Genomic DNA, 16,373 nt, shown 5'->3' with positions numbered 1-16,373 from the left:
TGTTCTGTAGCATTGGATCAGGGTAACAGTATAATACACCATGATGATGAGATGAACAGGGACAGCCTGTGGACCTGACCCAGAGGAGCCAGGCAATTGCCTTGCCCGAGAGCCCTCTGCGCTGCCTGTCTCATAACAAACAGCTGGGGGCTGGCGTCGAGCTCCCCACCAGACCCCATTCCTGTGCTTCTGTACGTAATGCAAGTCTCTCGCCCGGCTTCATCCGCTCACCCTAAAAGCCATACAGCCTTTCAGCTCCAATCAGATTAGTGTCTGACACATGCCTGCTGGGTGAGGGGCTCATATCCTGCCCTGGCAGGGGCGAGAGACTCCGTGACATTTTAGGGTTTATTTTGTTTTCCATCTCTGCCTGTGATTCTCTAGTAAAGCCTGGCTAGGCCTGTCCTCCTGACCCTCTCTGTCCATCTTACCGGCTGAGGCTTTCCCCAAGTCCTGCCTTGGCATCTCTTCAGACTTGGAGGACCAGGGATCGGGAAAGCTAAATAGCTTTAACATGCCAGTGCCCTTCTCACTGATTCCAGCCCGAGCTCCGGCGCTGGTAGGCAGAGCCCACCAAGGGCCCACTCCTGGGTGCTCAACTCTGAGCAGGGTAAGATGACACAATGGGAAGTGAAGTATGAATCAAGGCAGACGGTGACCCTAAGAGCCCATCATGGTGGTGACCAGCCACCCCTTCCTATAACCCGCCCTGCCCCTTCTACAAAAATGAATGAGGAGAGAAACTCCTTGCAGGAAGAGCCTGACTGCTCCCATCCCCCTGATTAAAGTACTCTCCTGTCAGATAAGACATTGGCCCGGATCCCAGTCGTCAGGCGCCTAAAGACGTTTGAGCATCTGGCCATTATCTTACCCGAATAGAGCCAAACACAACAGATTGCAGGATCGTTGCCGCAGTATTTGGGGCCATTGCTGCAGGACAGTGGAGTGATTTGGTTATAAAATACTTTGGGAAAGAAACCCCCATTTCTTGTTCATCTCCGAAACAGGCTGGGGACAAGGAGGGCTCAGCCGGGCTGCGCAGACCCCGACCCTTCCCTGCAACCAGCTGTGGCCGTTACACCAGGGGAAGCAAACACCTGGCAGCCGGAGTGCGGGCCCAAAGGACGAAAACAAACCCCAGGGACCGAATCCGCAGCCTTCTGAGGGCTGGTTTCTTTGACGAGGTTCAGCCGCTTCCAGGCCTGCCCTTGTGAGCTGAATGTTCCTTCTTTGGGGTTCCAGGGAGGGGGGCAGGGCAGACGCAGCCCCCCCCCCCCCGGAGGTTACTCTGTTGAAGAGTTTCTTTACCCTGCGGGGGGGACTGCCCCGCCCCCCCCGCCGGTTCTCGCAGCAACCGCACCGGCGGGAGCGGGAGCCGGGAGCCCTGAGCCGGGAGCGGGCGGGTCTGATTTCAGCCCGAGGGGGAAAGAAACCGGGGGGCAGCACAGCCGACGGCCACTCAAACGCAGAGGGTACAATCCCTCCCAGATCTAGCGGGCGCGCTGCGCTGCCGCTGTCCCGTTACTGATTCGCTCGGTCGGACTCCGCTGGAAACGCGGCCCGAGGCGAGCCCCAGGCGAGCCCGCCGCTGCCCCCGGCCCCCGTCTGTGAGTGCCGCGGTCTCTTTAAGAGCTCGCCCCGCCCCCACCCGGGGGGCGGGGTTCCGGGGGTGACGTCGGGCCCCTGCGTGGATTAAAGGCTCCGGGGTTCCCTGGCTGCGCGGCTACAGTGTGTGAAAGTTCCAGGGCGGCTCGCCACGTGTGAGGGGCTGGAGGCGGATCGGCCGGCGCCCCCCATGGAGCTCGCCCGCTACGCGCAGCATCACCCCTTCCACTGCAGCCTCATGGGCTCGGATCCCTACAAGCCTGTCCCCGCTGCCGGGGCCGCCCCGCCCAAGCCGAGCCCAGCCCGAGCCGAGCCCCAGCAGCCCCGAGCGGCCGAGCCCACCCGGATGATCGCCGACCCGGTCAAGGGCAGGCTTTACTGCAAGGGACGTCTGCTGGGCAAGGTACCGCCTGTCCCGGGGGCGCTCGGCGCGGGGCGTGCGCGGAGGGGGTCCCGCAGCGGCGGGGGGCGGCCTGCTGGGTCGGGGGACCGGGGCGGCGCCCCTGGGGGCAGAAGGCTCTTTCCCTGGCCTCTCCGTGCGAAGCTTTGGACCCCCCGAGGCCTGGCTGGGGCGCTGCTCTCCGATCCCGCCCCACTCCCCAGCCCCCGCGCAGGTAGGAGCTGCTCGTGGGCTGCCGGCCGATGGGGGTGGGTGGATCCCTCCGTGGGCAGCCTGGCTCCGGTCTCTGCGTGCTCGGGGGGCGCAGCTCGCGCGCCTGTTCGGCCCTGCGGGGGGGTGATGCGGCTGTGAGCTGGTGAGTCACCCCTTCCTTCCCTCCCGCATCCCCGGCACCGGGCAGCGGGAGACTCGGCGTCTGTTCGGAAGTGCCCCGGGCTCTCCCCCGGCTCCGCTGGGGGCTTTAGGGACTTGCTCTGGGGTGCGATCCAGCAAATCTCCCCGGGGCCTGCCCTCTCCCCCCCGCCCCCGGGGAGCCCCTGCGGGGCCCGGTTCTCCTTCTGAGACAGCCTCCGGTTTCATTGCTGCCCCCGGAGCGGGTGTTTGGCTGCGGCACACCCAGCCTCCGCTGCCTGTGATCGCCCCAGTGGAGGGAGGCGACTCGATACTCTCCCCCTTGTGCCTCGGTAACTCGTTATCCTTAGCGACACCCCCCGCCCCCGCCCCCGAAAAGCGGCTTTCGCCCCGGACGGGGCAATCGGAGGCTTCTGGTGACCTGCTGCCTTCCGCAACCTCCTCCTAGCACCTCGGTTTCAAAGCCCTGCCAGTGACCTCCCAGCCGGAGGGAGGGGGAAGTACTCAACAGGGCTGAGTTCTTTGTTCACTCCGGGCCGGGGCCTCATGGTTGGCCCCATTGGCTGCTGGGGCTCTAGGGCAGAGGCTGATCCCCCCATGAAAGAGCCGCTCGCCTTCTCCTTACCCTTCAGAGCATTGTTCCACCTGGGGCAAGGCGCAGGGCGCGATTCTGTGGCTGTGTGCCTTGCATCATGGCAGAAAAACCTGCCTGTACGGTTCTCTCTCTCCCCCCGTGGTCCAAAATCTCGGCCTGTTCTCACTTCCCTCCCATGTGCAGGACTTTCCAGTTGCTCTTGGGGAGAAAACTCAGTACTGGTGTGGTGGGAGGCCAGGCATGATACAGACTTTACAGGAACTGATTTTAGAAAGTGGCCTGACTCAGGGCTGTCACTCCAGATTTTAATAATGGGGCTTCTAGCATGACAGGAAACCAGATATTTTGGTTTTCTTCAAAGCCCATGTGTTCCAGGGAAACCTCCAGGAAGTCAAATGACAATTGTTCTATCCTGAGCAGGTGGAGCTGTGAATAAGTGAGTCACTGACATGTGTTGAATGCTCTGGTGACTTCCAAGAGCAGGGGGAGGAATGGAGAACGGTGACCCATGGGTAATGACTGCCTCTTCCTTTGCAGGGAGGATTTGCAAGATGCTATGAAATGACAGACGTCAACAGCAACAAAACCTATGCGGTGAAAGTTATTCCTCACAGCCGAGTGGCTAAACCACACCAACGGGAGAAGGTATGTGAGGAAGTGGTGGCTGAGCGCTCAGCCCTGGGGGAGAGCAGAGAGATTTCAGGCTTGCCCGGAGCAAGGTCTTTGCATAGTGATGGGGCTGCTGGTTGATGGGCTCCTTCCTCCTTTTCAGATTATGAATGAGATCGAGCTGCACAGAGACCTGCATCACAAACACATTGTCAAGTTCTCGCATCACTTTGATGATTCGGAGAACATCTATATCTTCCTGGAACACTGCAGCAGGAAAGTAAGTGGTGGGCTCGCCCCATATGGCCCATGGGCTGGTGTGGTGCTGTTGGGAGCGCTGGTGCATGGATTCGAGGTGTCAGTCGTGTTAAGGGGGGACCGTGCAGCAAACACACCCGATTTGTCTAGTGTAGACAAGGCCGTAGCTGTGTCTTCGTTCCCAAGTCCCTGCAGGCCCCTCGTCACTCACCGCTTATGCACGGATGCAGATCTCGCTTTCTAACGGATGCTTGAATTCACACTCAGCTGCTTGTCAGATGTGCCCCTTTCATTTTCCAGTCCTTGCCTCATTGTGTGTCATTGGCTGGGTAACCGGGTTAGCTAAACCCCACGTGCTGGTCTTGCGTAACCACACTAACCCCGTGACCGGGCTTCTCTTGGTAGGGCTGTTCCTAGATCCTACACGTTGCTTGGGCCATTCTAGTCTGGCTCTTGCCAGCAGTTCACTCCCTTGTAAATACCAGTGGGGCTGACCCAAAATCCTTCAGTGACCCAAAGCTGCTGAGGTGGCATCTTTGGGCCTGCCTGGACCAATTCAGGCTTTCGCCAGCCAGTTACGCTGGCAGCTTCTCAGAACAGCCCCTGGGTAAAATGAGTGGCTCACGGCCATGGCTTCACCAGAAGTGGTATTTCGAGTCCTTTGGCCTGACCAAATATCCTGCTCCAGGAGCAGGCTGCACCTCTTACTCCTAGAGCCTGAGGCCGGAAGAAATCGCTGGGGTGATCTAGTCTGACTGCCGATATAACATGGGCCAGAGAACAAACCAGAGCCGCTCACACACGGGAATCGAACCCACGTTTTTCCTGGTACCAGAGCCGCTCCCCTGGTCAGAGCGGGGCTTGCCAGATTAAGATCAGGGGTCTGCACGCTGCAAACCACCGCTTGCACTAGTGTCTCAGGCCTCTGATAAGGCACGTCCCTGACTAAGGAGGTTTTCGCTAACTGCTTTGCTTTTCCTCTTCCAGTCCCTGGCGCACATCTGGAAAGCCCGGCACACGCTGCTGGAGCCGGAGGTGCGGTATTACCTCAAACAGATCATATCAGCCTTGAAGTACCTCCATCTCAAAGGCATCCTTCACCGGGACCTCAAACTGGGTGTGTACCATGACCTGAGCGCCCGTTCGGGGGGCAGGGTGGGGAGCAGACCCCTGGGTAGCATCCGGCCCTGCGCTGGTGTCCTAACGCCTCCCTTCTGTTGTAGGCAACGTTTTTGTCAATGACAACATGGAGCTGAAAGTTGGAGACTTTGGCCTCGCTGCCCGGCGCGAGTCTATGGACCAGAAGAAAAAGTAAGACTCCTAACGTGCCAGGCTTTCCTGCTCGCCTGCACCCTGATACTTCATTCTTCCCCTCAGCCCCATACCCTGCCTGGGAAATCCACCACCGCCCTCCCATCTCTTACCTTGCTGTAATCAACTGCTGGCCCTGCCTGGCCGGGGGGAGGGGAATGCACAGGGAAGATGGTGCCTCCTTGTCCCGGCCCCACACTCAGGCAGTGAGGGCAGCTGTGTGGGGATCAGAGGCCGGAGGGAGCTTGGTGCTGGGTCAGTAGCGGGGGGAGAGGTGGTCTGTGGATGCAGGGGGAGGGATCGTGGGGGGTTCTAATCTAGGGAAGGTGTTAAATTGGATCCTGAAGGGATGGGGGCAGGGTGCTTGGTGCATTCCCTGGAGAATGGGGGTGATGGAGTCCTGGTGCTCTGGATGCAGAATGTACATGCTGGAGCCCAGGGCTCGCTCGTCTACCCCGTCGGCCAGGGAGCTGCATGGAGGAGGACTTGTGCTCTGGTTTGTTACTGCGCCGCTGACTCTGCTCGGCTCTGCTCTCTCCCCATAGGACGATATGCGGCACCCCCAACTACCTCGCTCCTGAAGTGCTCCACCGGCAGGGCCACGGGCCGGAGTCAGACGTGTGGTCTCTGGGCTGTGTCGTGTAAGTTCCCAGCTCTTGTTGCAAAGCAGGGCAGGGCTGGCGGGAAAAGAGACTGGAAGAATGACACTGTCCTGGGCAGCTTCCTGGGAAATCAGCCAGATCCGCTCCCCAGCACAGATGAGTGAGCTGGTCTCTGGTTTGCACGAGTACCAGTCAGATGCCACTAAAAGCAATGGGCCTTGCCGAGGGCCGAGTTTAGCTTGCAGAGATTTTATTACTGCTCCTGGACTGGAAGCAAAGCCCAGCTGGACTGATCCTGGGGCACCTGCAGGGCTGGCAGTTAAGGGGGGGAACCCTGCCGTGCTTGTAAATGGCTGGCGCTTGGTGTCATCCAGTGAGCCCATTGAGACAGACCCCTGGTGCTCCGGAGTCCCGTGTCGCTGCAGACGGCACTGCTCTGCAGAGTGCTTTCAAAACAATGGAAAATGTCAGACACGAGGGGTGGTCACCAATCTATTAATATGGGCGGCTCTCGCTCCCCACAGTGCGAATCGTAAACATCGCTGGTGTGGCTGTTTGCCCTGGTAAGCCACAGGCTTCCTGTTGATCTTTCCATTCACTCAGGCCGGGACAGACGGAGGCGGAAGGTGGGCTCGCACAGCGGTGAGCTCAGCCGCCGGGGGTGGGACTGGGGCAGAGTTTAGCTCCACCCCTGCTAAATATAGAAGTGGCTCAACCGACATTCCTGGTTCCCAAGGCTTCCTTATCTCGCGCTGTAAACGATTGCAGGGAGGCGCGTTCCGGATGTGACTGCAGCCTCTCGCTACTTAGAGGATGGTGGTTGCTCAGAGGCTTGTTATAGGTGGCACTTGGAGCCAGGTGCAACCTCTCGTCAGCGTGTGAATAACTTCCGTGCCTTGTGATTACTGGGCTGGGGGTGAGTCAGGCCGGGGGTGAGTCAGGTGGACGGGGGATGTGTGCCCAGCCCTCACTCCCATCACCTCTCTTTCCAGGTATACCTTGTTGTGCGGGAACCCTCCCTTTGAGACCTCGGACCTCAAGGAGACGTACAGGTGTATCAAGCAGGTGGAATACACCCTCCCAGCCTTCCTCTCCACGCCAGCAAAGCAGCTGATCACAGGCATCTTGAAACGCAACCCGCGGGACCGCCTCACGCTGGAGGAGATCCTGGACCATGAATTTTTCACCAAAGTGAGTGGCTCTACTGCAGGCAGCGAACGCCCCCCCACCCCTGGACCGGTTGGAGGAGAATGAAAGCAGGGTGGGCCTGGTCTCTGCTCGGGTGGCAAACCTCCCAGGGTGTACGTCTCAGTACACTGCGCTCCTCCCATGACCCAGTGCCCCTGCAGGCTGCAAAGGACACCAGACTGCTGGAGACCCCAACCTGCAAGTGGCCGCTCTCCCTGAGCCTGGCTTATTGGCCATTAACATCACTGGGTCTTTAGCCTTAGCGTGCCTCCTAAATACCCTTGTATACATTTGAGCTGCATCTGCACTCCGGGGCCATGTGGCTGTTACACGTGAGCGGAGGCTGCGTCTCAGGGAGGCCGATTCTCAAGTGTAGCCCTTTCAAGGCAGCTCCCAGGAAATGTGAGCTGCCCCTGGCTGTCAGAGGAGAGAAAGTGGCCACTGCCAACAAACCAAGGGCAGCTGTTGTCTATCTTGCTGTGTGATGTGTGGTCTGTGGAGGAAGGTGAACCAGACAATGACACGCTCGCTCTCTCCCCAGGGTTACACACCTGATAAGCTCCCCCCCAGCAGCTGTGTGATGATGCCAGAGCTGAGTCCCCCCAACCCGGCAAAGAGTCTGTTTGCAAAAGTCACCAAGACGCTGTTTGGGAAAAAGAAACCCAAAAGTAAGTTCTCTCCCTTGTGTCTGTCTTGGCTTTTGTTGTTGGCCAGCAGGTAGCATGAAGCCAGTTAAACCTGATGGAGGATGGCACGCCTGACCTCTAGAGCTCGGTCTGATCTTCCCCGGAAGCTTTTATTCTGACACTCTGTTGCACAGAGCACTGCTCCAAGCAGGCGAGTCCTCATTGCCTAGGTTCTGCAGAACGTGCTTGGAGCTGAAATGCCATTCCAATCCCTCTCCCTTGGGATGGAAATGTTTCCTTGCAACTTAGCAAGTTCACCGGGTGCATGAGAACCAGGAAATGAAACTGCCCAGCCTGGTTTCACTGGCCAAGCTGAGTGAAGTGCAAAACTGGAACAGAATCAGGGGGTGGGAGAATGTAAACAAGATCTCAAACTGCTTCTGCTCTCGGCTGGGGCCAGTGGAAGGACTCTAAATGTCGATCCTCTGACCCACCAACTCTGCTGGCCTCCCTGACCATCTGCTGGGTCTGCCCACTAAACGTCTCCTTCTTCCTTCTAGTTAAGAAGGGCCCCTCTGAAGAGAAAGAGGACATCTCCAAGTTGGTTGTTGGCCTCATGAAGACCTCCATCTGCAGGCAGATGAGCTACAAAACTGTGGAAGGGAATGAGGTAAGATTGAAGGCTGGGAAAAGGGGAGCCTTGCTGGCTCCTTGGGCGAGTATCCTCTTCCCTGAGTGTCGGTGTCCTGGCAGGGGAGCAGGGATGAGGTGGGGCTGCTCCTGGAACAGAGCCCCAGGTGGGACAGTGTAAATATGCACATCCTCTCTCCAGGTGATCCCCTTGACATGTCAGAGCGCCAGCTGCAGCCCTGTGGAGACGCTGGCAGAAGAGGGTTCACGGAGGTCCGTCTCCAGGTCCATTAGGGGGACAGCAGCCAGCAGCTGTGAAGGTGAGTGAGGCGGAAGCCTGCTTTGAGCAGCTCGTGTATGTAGAGCTGTCCTGCCCTGAGATTCTAGAGTGCCTTGCAGCTCTGCCCCTGGCCTGCCGGGTGGGAGTGGCAGGGAGGTCAAGGAGCTGCTGGCGAAGTGTTGCACTGGGCTGTGGGAGGGGCACTGGAAACCCTGTGAGATCCCCAGCTGCCCCACAGAGGTTGGTGCTGACATCACACTTCCCTGCAAGGAGAGGACCATGTCTAGAGACAACTTTGTGCCCAGCTGAGGGTGGGGGTTTGAATGACCAGTTACCGTAGACCCCAGATCTCTTCCTCCCATGCTTGTGACTCCCTGATTCTGGCTGATGTGGTTTCCTGTTGTGAAGACGGGGGCCTAAACTTGAATCCCTCTATTCCCCAGTGACCTCAGAGCTGTGAATTCAAACAGAACAGTAGCTCTTCGTGGCAGCTCCACAAAATCCCTGCCCTTGCCTTGTGGGGAGGGAACATCGTCTTGTGTCTTGGAATCTTCTTTGGCTTCAGACACAGCATGCTCCTCGGCAGCAGCTGATTGGGCTACCTGTCTTGCAGTTTCTGAGCTGATCAGCCGCTCTCTGCCTCCAGTATGGCTGACGGATCTTTCTTCCCCTGCAGTGTTTGAAGAGTGCATTACGGCCTCTGCGGTCACTGAATCTGCCATCGGACTCCTGAAGAGCTGCCTGTCCGCCATGCCTCCAGGTAACGCGGATTCTCAGGCTCTTGCCGATTCTCAGAGCTGCATCACACACAGGGTTAGCAGGGGGATGGAGGGGGACAACACAGGAGGGTCAGGTGTAGTAGCTTCTCCTCGAGGCTGGTGTTGGCTTGGTCAGAAAAGACGTCCATGGTCCTGGAGTGTGAAACCTAAGGTGGGGAGGGGGGATGTGTCCCCATGGCTGCCCGGTGGCACTTATGGGACTCCAGCATCTGTAAGATGCTCTGAATGGAGACTGGTGCCTCCTGTAGGGAACTGGCTACTTCCAGTGGTATTGAATAGGCTTAGGGAGGAAGCTGGCTGGGGTGGGTAATGTGGCTGGAGCAGAGGGCTGGACCTCTGGAGACCTGGCTGGCTCCCAATCTGCCTGCTGGGGCCAGCAGAGGTGCGGGCCACCTGGTGCTTGCTAGCATCCTCCTTCGTGAGGCACATCCTGGGTGTCACCCCACTCACAATCCCTTCGTGTCCCAACCAGCTGAGCGGAACCCTGCCTCTCTGGCTTGCCACGAGCACTTTGCCTGGGTGAGCAAGTGGGTGGACTACTCCAACAAGTACGGCTTTGGCTACCAGCTGTCCAACCACCGCATCGGGGTCCTCTTCAACGACGGGACGCACATGGCTCTGTCGGCCGATCGGAAGTAAGTGGAGGCCATGGGCCACCTGGATGTCTCTGCTCTGTGTGTGGGGGGATGGAGGGGAAGTGGGGTCTCCTGGCTTTCTTCCTGCGTTGGCCACTGGGCAGCTGCGGGGCACTTAGAACTCAAAGCAAGAAGGGGAGGAGAAGTTGCGGGGTTGGGGGGACCCTGTGAGGGCTTCCCTGCAGAACAGCAGCGTTCCCCCTCCCCAGGGGCTGGGCCGAGCAAAGACTAGCATGGCTACAGGCCACTGGGGACCGGGAGGCAGTAACTGTACACGCCGAAGGGGGTGAACTCCAAGGAGCGTGGTCAGGTCCCAGGGGTACAAGCCCTGTTCCTAGACTCCAAGCCTTGGGCTGGGCAAGGGGAGCCAATGCCCTTCTCCCCAGGTCTAAGATCAGACTCTAACGAGGCTGCCAGCTCCTCTCCTCAGCAGGGCCCATGTCCTGTGGTTACACCTCAGTCACAAGACGAGACCCTCAGACTATTGCTGGCTATGAGCGGGTTCTGCCGCTTACACTAGAACCCCGCATCCAGCTGAGGGTGACCTAGGCTCCCCCGGGTCTGGAACCTGACGGTGGAGCCCATGCGCATTGCGCTGCTGGCAGTGCAGGGACTCGCTGCGGGAGATGGAAGCTCACCTGGTCTCCTCCCCTTTCCAGGATGGTCCATTACAACCTGACAAACAGCAAACACTTCGCCTTTCCCATGTCGGCCATCCCAGAGCAGCTGCAGAGCCAGACGAGCGTCCTGCGGTACTTTGCCTCCTACATGGAGCAGCATCTCATGAAGGTGAGTGGCCTCCTGGCTGTCCAGAAGCCAATGCTGGGGGGTGGTCTCCTGGCAGAGCAAGCTCACTTGCTGAAGGGGGAGCCTGTGGCTCAGCAGGCGTGTGGCATAAATACCGGGGGGGACAGCCGGGCGTGCTCCTCAGGGAATGCACTCTGGGGAGCTCATCTGGTGGCTTGTGCCTGGCCCAGGCGCTGTCTGAAGTCTCGCAGCAGTAGAAGCCTGTGAACCAGTGTGTGGCTGAGAGACGCTTGCTGGGTTTTGTCCTTGACCCAGCTTGCAGAGAGGCTGCTGCTCGGGCAGGAGTCGGTGGCTAATGCGGATTCTTCTCCTAGGGGGGAGACCTGCCCAGCATAGATGAGATTGAGCATCCTGCACTGCTGCTCTTGCAGTGGGTGAAAACGGACCAGGCCTTGTTGATGCTCTTCAGCAATGGAACGCTCCAGGTGTGTGTGTGGGGCCCTGTGGATAGAGGGGGGAAGATGGCATCTGCCCGGCTTGCCAGTCCCTAGACCTCCGCGCAGGTTTCCCAAGGCTGGCCCTACAGAGCTAGCCCCCACCCCTCTGTAGATGGCTGCTTTCCTCACCTGCAGGGAGCAGCTGCTTTCAATGCTTCTCCACTTATCCCAGATAATCTGTTTCAGGGCTGGAGTTTTCACACCAGGGCTTAGGAACCAGTTCTAGTTACAGGGGATTTCTTAGTCTTCCCCCAGAGCTCTGGGGCTCCTAGGGGGAGACAACAGGGGCAGAGCGACATCCCCACTGGTCTCTTGCTCAGCTAACCTCTTGATTGGAAACCTCTGCAAGGGGAAGGGGGCTCCTTAGCTGAGTAGCCAACCTGTGGCTTCCCAGCATGGGACCCTTAGCCGCATGTGTCCCTCCCAGCTTTTGTTAGCCCTGAGGCTCCCCTTCTGCTTGGCCTAGCCACGGCACCGGGGCTGCCCTCCTGACTGGCCAAAGCTCCATCACAGGTCGGGGAGAAGGGGCTGGCTGAGGTCCGAAGCATCAGCCTGGGAACTATGAGACGCACCCAGCCCGAGGCTGGAGAAGTAACTCCTCTGTAACATGGCTCTCCTAGGTGAACTTTTACAACGATCACACCAAGGTGATCCTCAGCAAGCCAGACCATTCCTGTCTCCTGACCTACGTCACCAAGGACCGCAGCTCCTACACGTACAAGATGAGCAGCATCAGGGAGCTGGGCTGCTCTCCAGAGCTCCAGTTCCGGCTCAAGTATGTCCTCAAGCTCCTCCAGGAGAGGGCCGATGCCTAGGCTGGGGCCTTGGGAGAAGCCTCCTTGGATTCAAAAGCCTTCCCCGTCATGTCAATGGAATGAGTGACAGCTCTGGCTGCCCACCAGAACTTTCCTAGCCACTAAATATGACCGGGCTGAAGGAACTTAGATAAGGGCATCTGGATATTTTGATTTAGCAGCAGCTGGCCTCAGCATCCTTCATCTCCTGATGCCTGCCAGCTGTTGATACTGAAATCCTTGCCCTGGCGTTTGTCAGCTGACTGCTTCAATCCATGGAGATGGGGAGGTGTGTGTGGGGTGAAGTTACACCTCAAGTTTACTCCTGTGTAATCTTTACACAGCTTAAGTCGTGCACGTGGTTGGGTAGGGGAATCTCCAGGGGACAGCTGTTCCTTCTCCTCCCATGCCGAGCAAGCTGAGGAGAGAAGGAACAAACCCGATTTTTAAGGGGGAGAAAAATCTTTGTCCAGTGTCTAAATGCCTAAATGTTAAGAGCCCAATGCCTGTCCAGGTCAGTGTCCTGTCCTGGCCTCGGAGCTGGGGCAGGGAGGAGCTGAGAACCATGCTCCATCTGGGCTTGATTAGAACCTCCCTGCTCCCGCCCTGTCTGGCCCATGTGGGGAAGGCTCCTAGTGAAACCTGCCCAGCCTGTGGGTGGCTGGGGTGAAGGGGAAGCTGCTTTTAGCTCCTCTGGCAGCACTGCTGACTTTATGCTGAGCTGCTACCCCTAGGGACTCTCTTCTGCAGAGGGGGGAGTCCTCCATGTCACTCTCTGGCCCTGGGGTGGGATCTTAGCTAACATGAGCATCTTGCCTAGAGGCCTGAGAGCTGGATGGGGGCCAGGGCCACTCAGCAGGGGTGGGAGAGCCTGCTGTGGGGCAGACCAGCCTAGGCACAGACACCAGGAAATACTTTATTGAACTTGAAAATATCTCTGAGCTTAATGCTCAAGGTACAGCAGGGAGCCCAGTCGCTGTGTCAGGAGGGGGTGAGAATAAGGCTACCGTCTCTGAGGGAGGAGGTACGGTGTTGCCAATGCCAAGAGCTCTAAGGCAGAGCCTTTGTGTCAGCCCAGGCTGGCCCCTATTCCGGCCATGGGTGGGGAACGGGAGAACTGCAGAATTGTTACACTAAGGAGGGGGCAGGGTCCCTCTCGTGCTGAGGCTTGGTGCGGGCACATCCCCTGCTTGTCTTGCAGCATGCGCCAGGGAATGTGAATTGCCACGGTACACACTCGAAATGCTTTAAAAAGGGACCCGAAGAGCCCTCGGCCAGCTGGGACCTAAACAGGTTGATTTTTTTTCTGGTTTCCAAATGCAGGTTTTTTGGCCTGATGAAATTATTTATGTATTTGTATTTATATTGAAGTATTTATTTCACCCCTTCCGTGGTCTCCTGTCTGTGCAGGGCCCTGTTTGCTCCGTGCCTTGCTCACTAATAAAAGTGTTCCTTTTATAAAACACATGGGCCTGCTGCCACCCTTCTCTGTACCTTCTTGGGGAGCTGGGCCCTTGCTGGGGCAGTGCCATGTCTCTCGCTGCAGCCCCTGGCTCAACGATGGTTGCCTGCCTGTATGGGCATTCCCTGTGCACTGGGGACATTAACCTGCCCTATGCAAATGGCTCCCATGTATCCTCCAGGACCTAGGGCTACTGCTCCTGGCTCTTGAGTAATTGACTACCTGGGAAGCAGCCCTCAGGCTGCCCCTCACAAAGATGGCTGCAGGGGTGGATTATTGCAGAGGGGCAGCACCCCAGTGCGCTGTTTAGCAGCTGATCTGTACGTGCTCCTACATCTGCATCATACTCTGCTTGTCTGAGTGCTGGGGGTCCTCAGAGCCTGGGGGTAGGGTTAGTGCTCCCATGTCGGGGGAGGGAGGATGGTGAGTAAGGGGTGCTGGAGAGACAGCACCCTAAAATCAGGGCCATCCCAGTGCTTATTCTCAATGCTTTCTTACACACCCTGCCTTGCTCTCACCTGTGCGGGATGGATCGCTGCTCGTCTTCGACCCTGCCATCAACTCCATGCCACAAGGGGCTGGCAGAGATGAGAAACTGGTTTTAGGCCCCTCTTGCTTTAATCGTGACCAAGTAAAGCTCAAATCCTGTCCCTCCAACCTGCTGGAGCAACCTCAGTCCCTGGCTACCCGAAATGCTGCTCGGCTGCTGAACAAGGGGTCCGGCTGGTGGGACCTTAACGGTGCTAGTGTCCCCTACGCGGGTAAGGCCAGGTACAAAAGGGGGTTAGAGGGAGATCTGGTCAGGAGGCTTCTCAGCTATTGCCCACTGAGGAGCGGCCCTTAAAGCGCTCTCCAAAACAGGGGCTGGGGAAGATTGTCTCGGATCTGGTCTGCTGGGTCAGAGGGTTGGATCCATGTTCTCTGCCCTTACGAGCTGCTTTGTTTTGAGAACACTCTCAATCAGCAGCAGCGAGATGAGCTGGATGACACGGGGCTGGTGTAGATAGGGCGAGGGGGGGCCACCTCGTGAGCCAAAAGGGTGCTTGGTGCTTTGGCAGGGCAGCGGGTGCTGCTTGTCAGCCTGAGCTCTGCCTTGATGGAGGAGCTAGGCTGTGACACTGCGGAGAGCTCAACAGGCTGGTTTCTGCAGCTCTAGGGGGGAACGGGAGGTCCAGCCACCCCCCTCCATGACTCAAATAGGGCTGGTAGCACACAATGGGGCCCCTGGGGCTGGGGTTGCCCTTTGTGAAAGCAGCTGGGAGAGGAGCCAAGAATGTGCAGTCCTTTAATCCTGTGCTGGGCTGCAGAGCAGAGACCCTGCTGAGCCTCCACTCCCAGGCCCTGAGCTCTGAACACGAGAGGCCTGAGAACAGCTGGCCTTGCATTAAATCCCTCAGCTGCTGGGCTTCCTCCCTAGGGTGTGGAACCTGACTGAAGGGCTGACTCCAGGAGGTGCTAGATGCTCCCCCCAGGGAAGTAAAAAGCCACCCAAGGTGCAGTTTCCTTTGCCTGGTGCTTGCAGGGCAGTGAGCTTTGGGCAGCTGGCTAGCGAGGGGCTCCTTACCACTAAAATGTGAGCACCAGCCGTTGGTTAACAGCTTCACCCCGCAAGGCACAGAAGAACTAGCCCCATTGCGTGGATGGGGAGCTGGGGTGCTACCAGCTGAGAGTGGATCACCAACCATGTACATTCAAAAACCCTGAGATTGGCTTCACATCCCAAGATTTCAGACCTGAACCTGGCCTTCTGCCAGCTGAGCCGTGGACTCCCCTCAGCTCCTGTCTTGGAGCTTCTCTCCATGCTCTCAAGGGCCGGGACCTACCTCTGCCTTTTCGAATGGGAAGTGGCGATGCCCCCATAACCCCGTGCCTCCAGGAGCTGGGGCTTTCAGAGAACCCAGCTCCCTCTGGCCCCGCTCCCCAAGTACCAGCCCATCCTTCCTCCCCAGGCTCCAGCTTTCCAGTCATTTCTAGCAGCTGCCGTCAGCACCCCCAGAATTCTCCTTTTCTTAGCCACCTCTTGCCCCGTTCCTGTTGTCTCCTTGCCGGAGCTGGCTCCTGCAGACCCCACTAGCACTGCCGGGGCGAGCTGCACCTGCCTCCTCCCGGGTGGGGGCCGCGCAGACTGTGCTGGCATTGTCAGCCTCCCAACAAAGGGGCTGTTCTGTGGGTGGGAGGCTGCTGGCTGTGACACAGCTGCTTCTCTCTGTCTGGGCCCCCCCGGGGGCACAGCGTGAGCGAGCGGGGGCTAGTGCCAATGGGGGCAAGTGACAACAGAGCTGCAGGGCCCTGCTGTGGCCCTGACATGGCGAAGGAGGAGCCGGGCCCCTGTGCTCCGGCTGTGGGAGTTGGAGGCAGGGCTCCTGGCGAGCTCAGACCCCTGAGGTCCTGGAGCAAAGCTCCTCACCTCTCTGGTGCCCTGTGTCCTGCCGTGTCTCGCAGGGAGGCGTGGGGACAGGGTGGCACTCAATACCTTGCCACTCAAGCCCTGTGGAAGGCTCCCAAGGCCTGGGCTTGGGTGGGAGGGTGTTAACATCTGCCTGAGAACACCCTTCCCTCCAGGTTGTGCTGGTCCTTGGCCTGCCCTTAGAGGCTAGTGACCCTCTGGCCCAATGAACATGAGTTGGGACCACTGGCTCAGACCAGTCCCTTGTGGCTCATGGCAGGCTGGGCCAGCTGGGGGTGGCTGGGTGGAGGTGGAGCAGCTGGAGGGCCTCCAATGCGCCCCTGTCCTCAGGGCTCAGCAGTGGCCTCTCCTACCACGAGAGTAGCCAGAAGGTGCGGGCCGGGAGGGTTCCAGGGACTTGCTCAGAACAGCCAGAGCTCTGTGCTCAAAGGGGCCCGAGCTCGCTCCCCTCTCTCGCTTTCCCAACAGGACAGGCCACGATTCAGGCCAGCAGGGGATGTGGGCGTTGTGGCTTCAATTCCCGGCTCTCTTACAGCCTCCCTGTGTGCCCTGGGGAAAGTCCCTTAGGCCGAGATTGCCAGACGTCGAAACCTTGTA

At 58.5% G+C, this 16,373-nt stretch overlaps 1 protein-coding gene across 1 annotated transcript; it reads left to right on the top strand.

Annotated features, from left to right (window-relative positions):
• Positions 1 to 1,658: 1,658 nt before the first annotated feature.
• On the top strand, positions 1,659 to 13,372 carry PLK3 (polo like kinase 3). The gene is made up of 15 exons (XM_037906660.2): positions 1,659 to 2,008; positions 3,489 to 3,596; positions 3,724 to 3,840; positions 4,806 to 4,935; positions 5,042 to 5,129; positions 5,675 to 5,770; positions 6,724 to 6,922; positions 7,461 to 7,587; positions 8,106 to 8,215; positions 8,378 to 8,495; positions 9,132 to 9,215; positions 9,707 to 9,869; positions 10,529 to 10,658; positions 10,991 to 11,101; positions 11,734 to 13,372. The coding sequence occupies exons 1-15, from the start codon at positions 1,796 to 1,798 to the stop codon at positions 11,926 to 11,928; spliced, it is 1,989 nt and encodes a 662-aa protein (XP_037762588.1). The 5' UTR covers positions 1,659 to 1,795; the 3' UTR covers positions 11,929 to 13,372.
• Positions 13,373 to 16,373: the final 3,001 nt, after the last annotated feature.

Source organism: Chelonia mydas, chromosome 8, assembly GCF_015237465.2.
Source record: "Chelonia mydas isolate rCheMyd1 chromosome 8, rCheMyd1.pri.v2, whole genome shotgun sequence".
Lineage (NCBI taxonomy): Eukaryota > Metazoa > Chordata > Testudines > Cheloniidae > Chelonia > Chelonia mydas.
The sequence above is the reverse complement of the archived record's forward strand: the minus strand, read 5'-3'. Positions and strand labels throughout refer to the sequence as shown.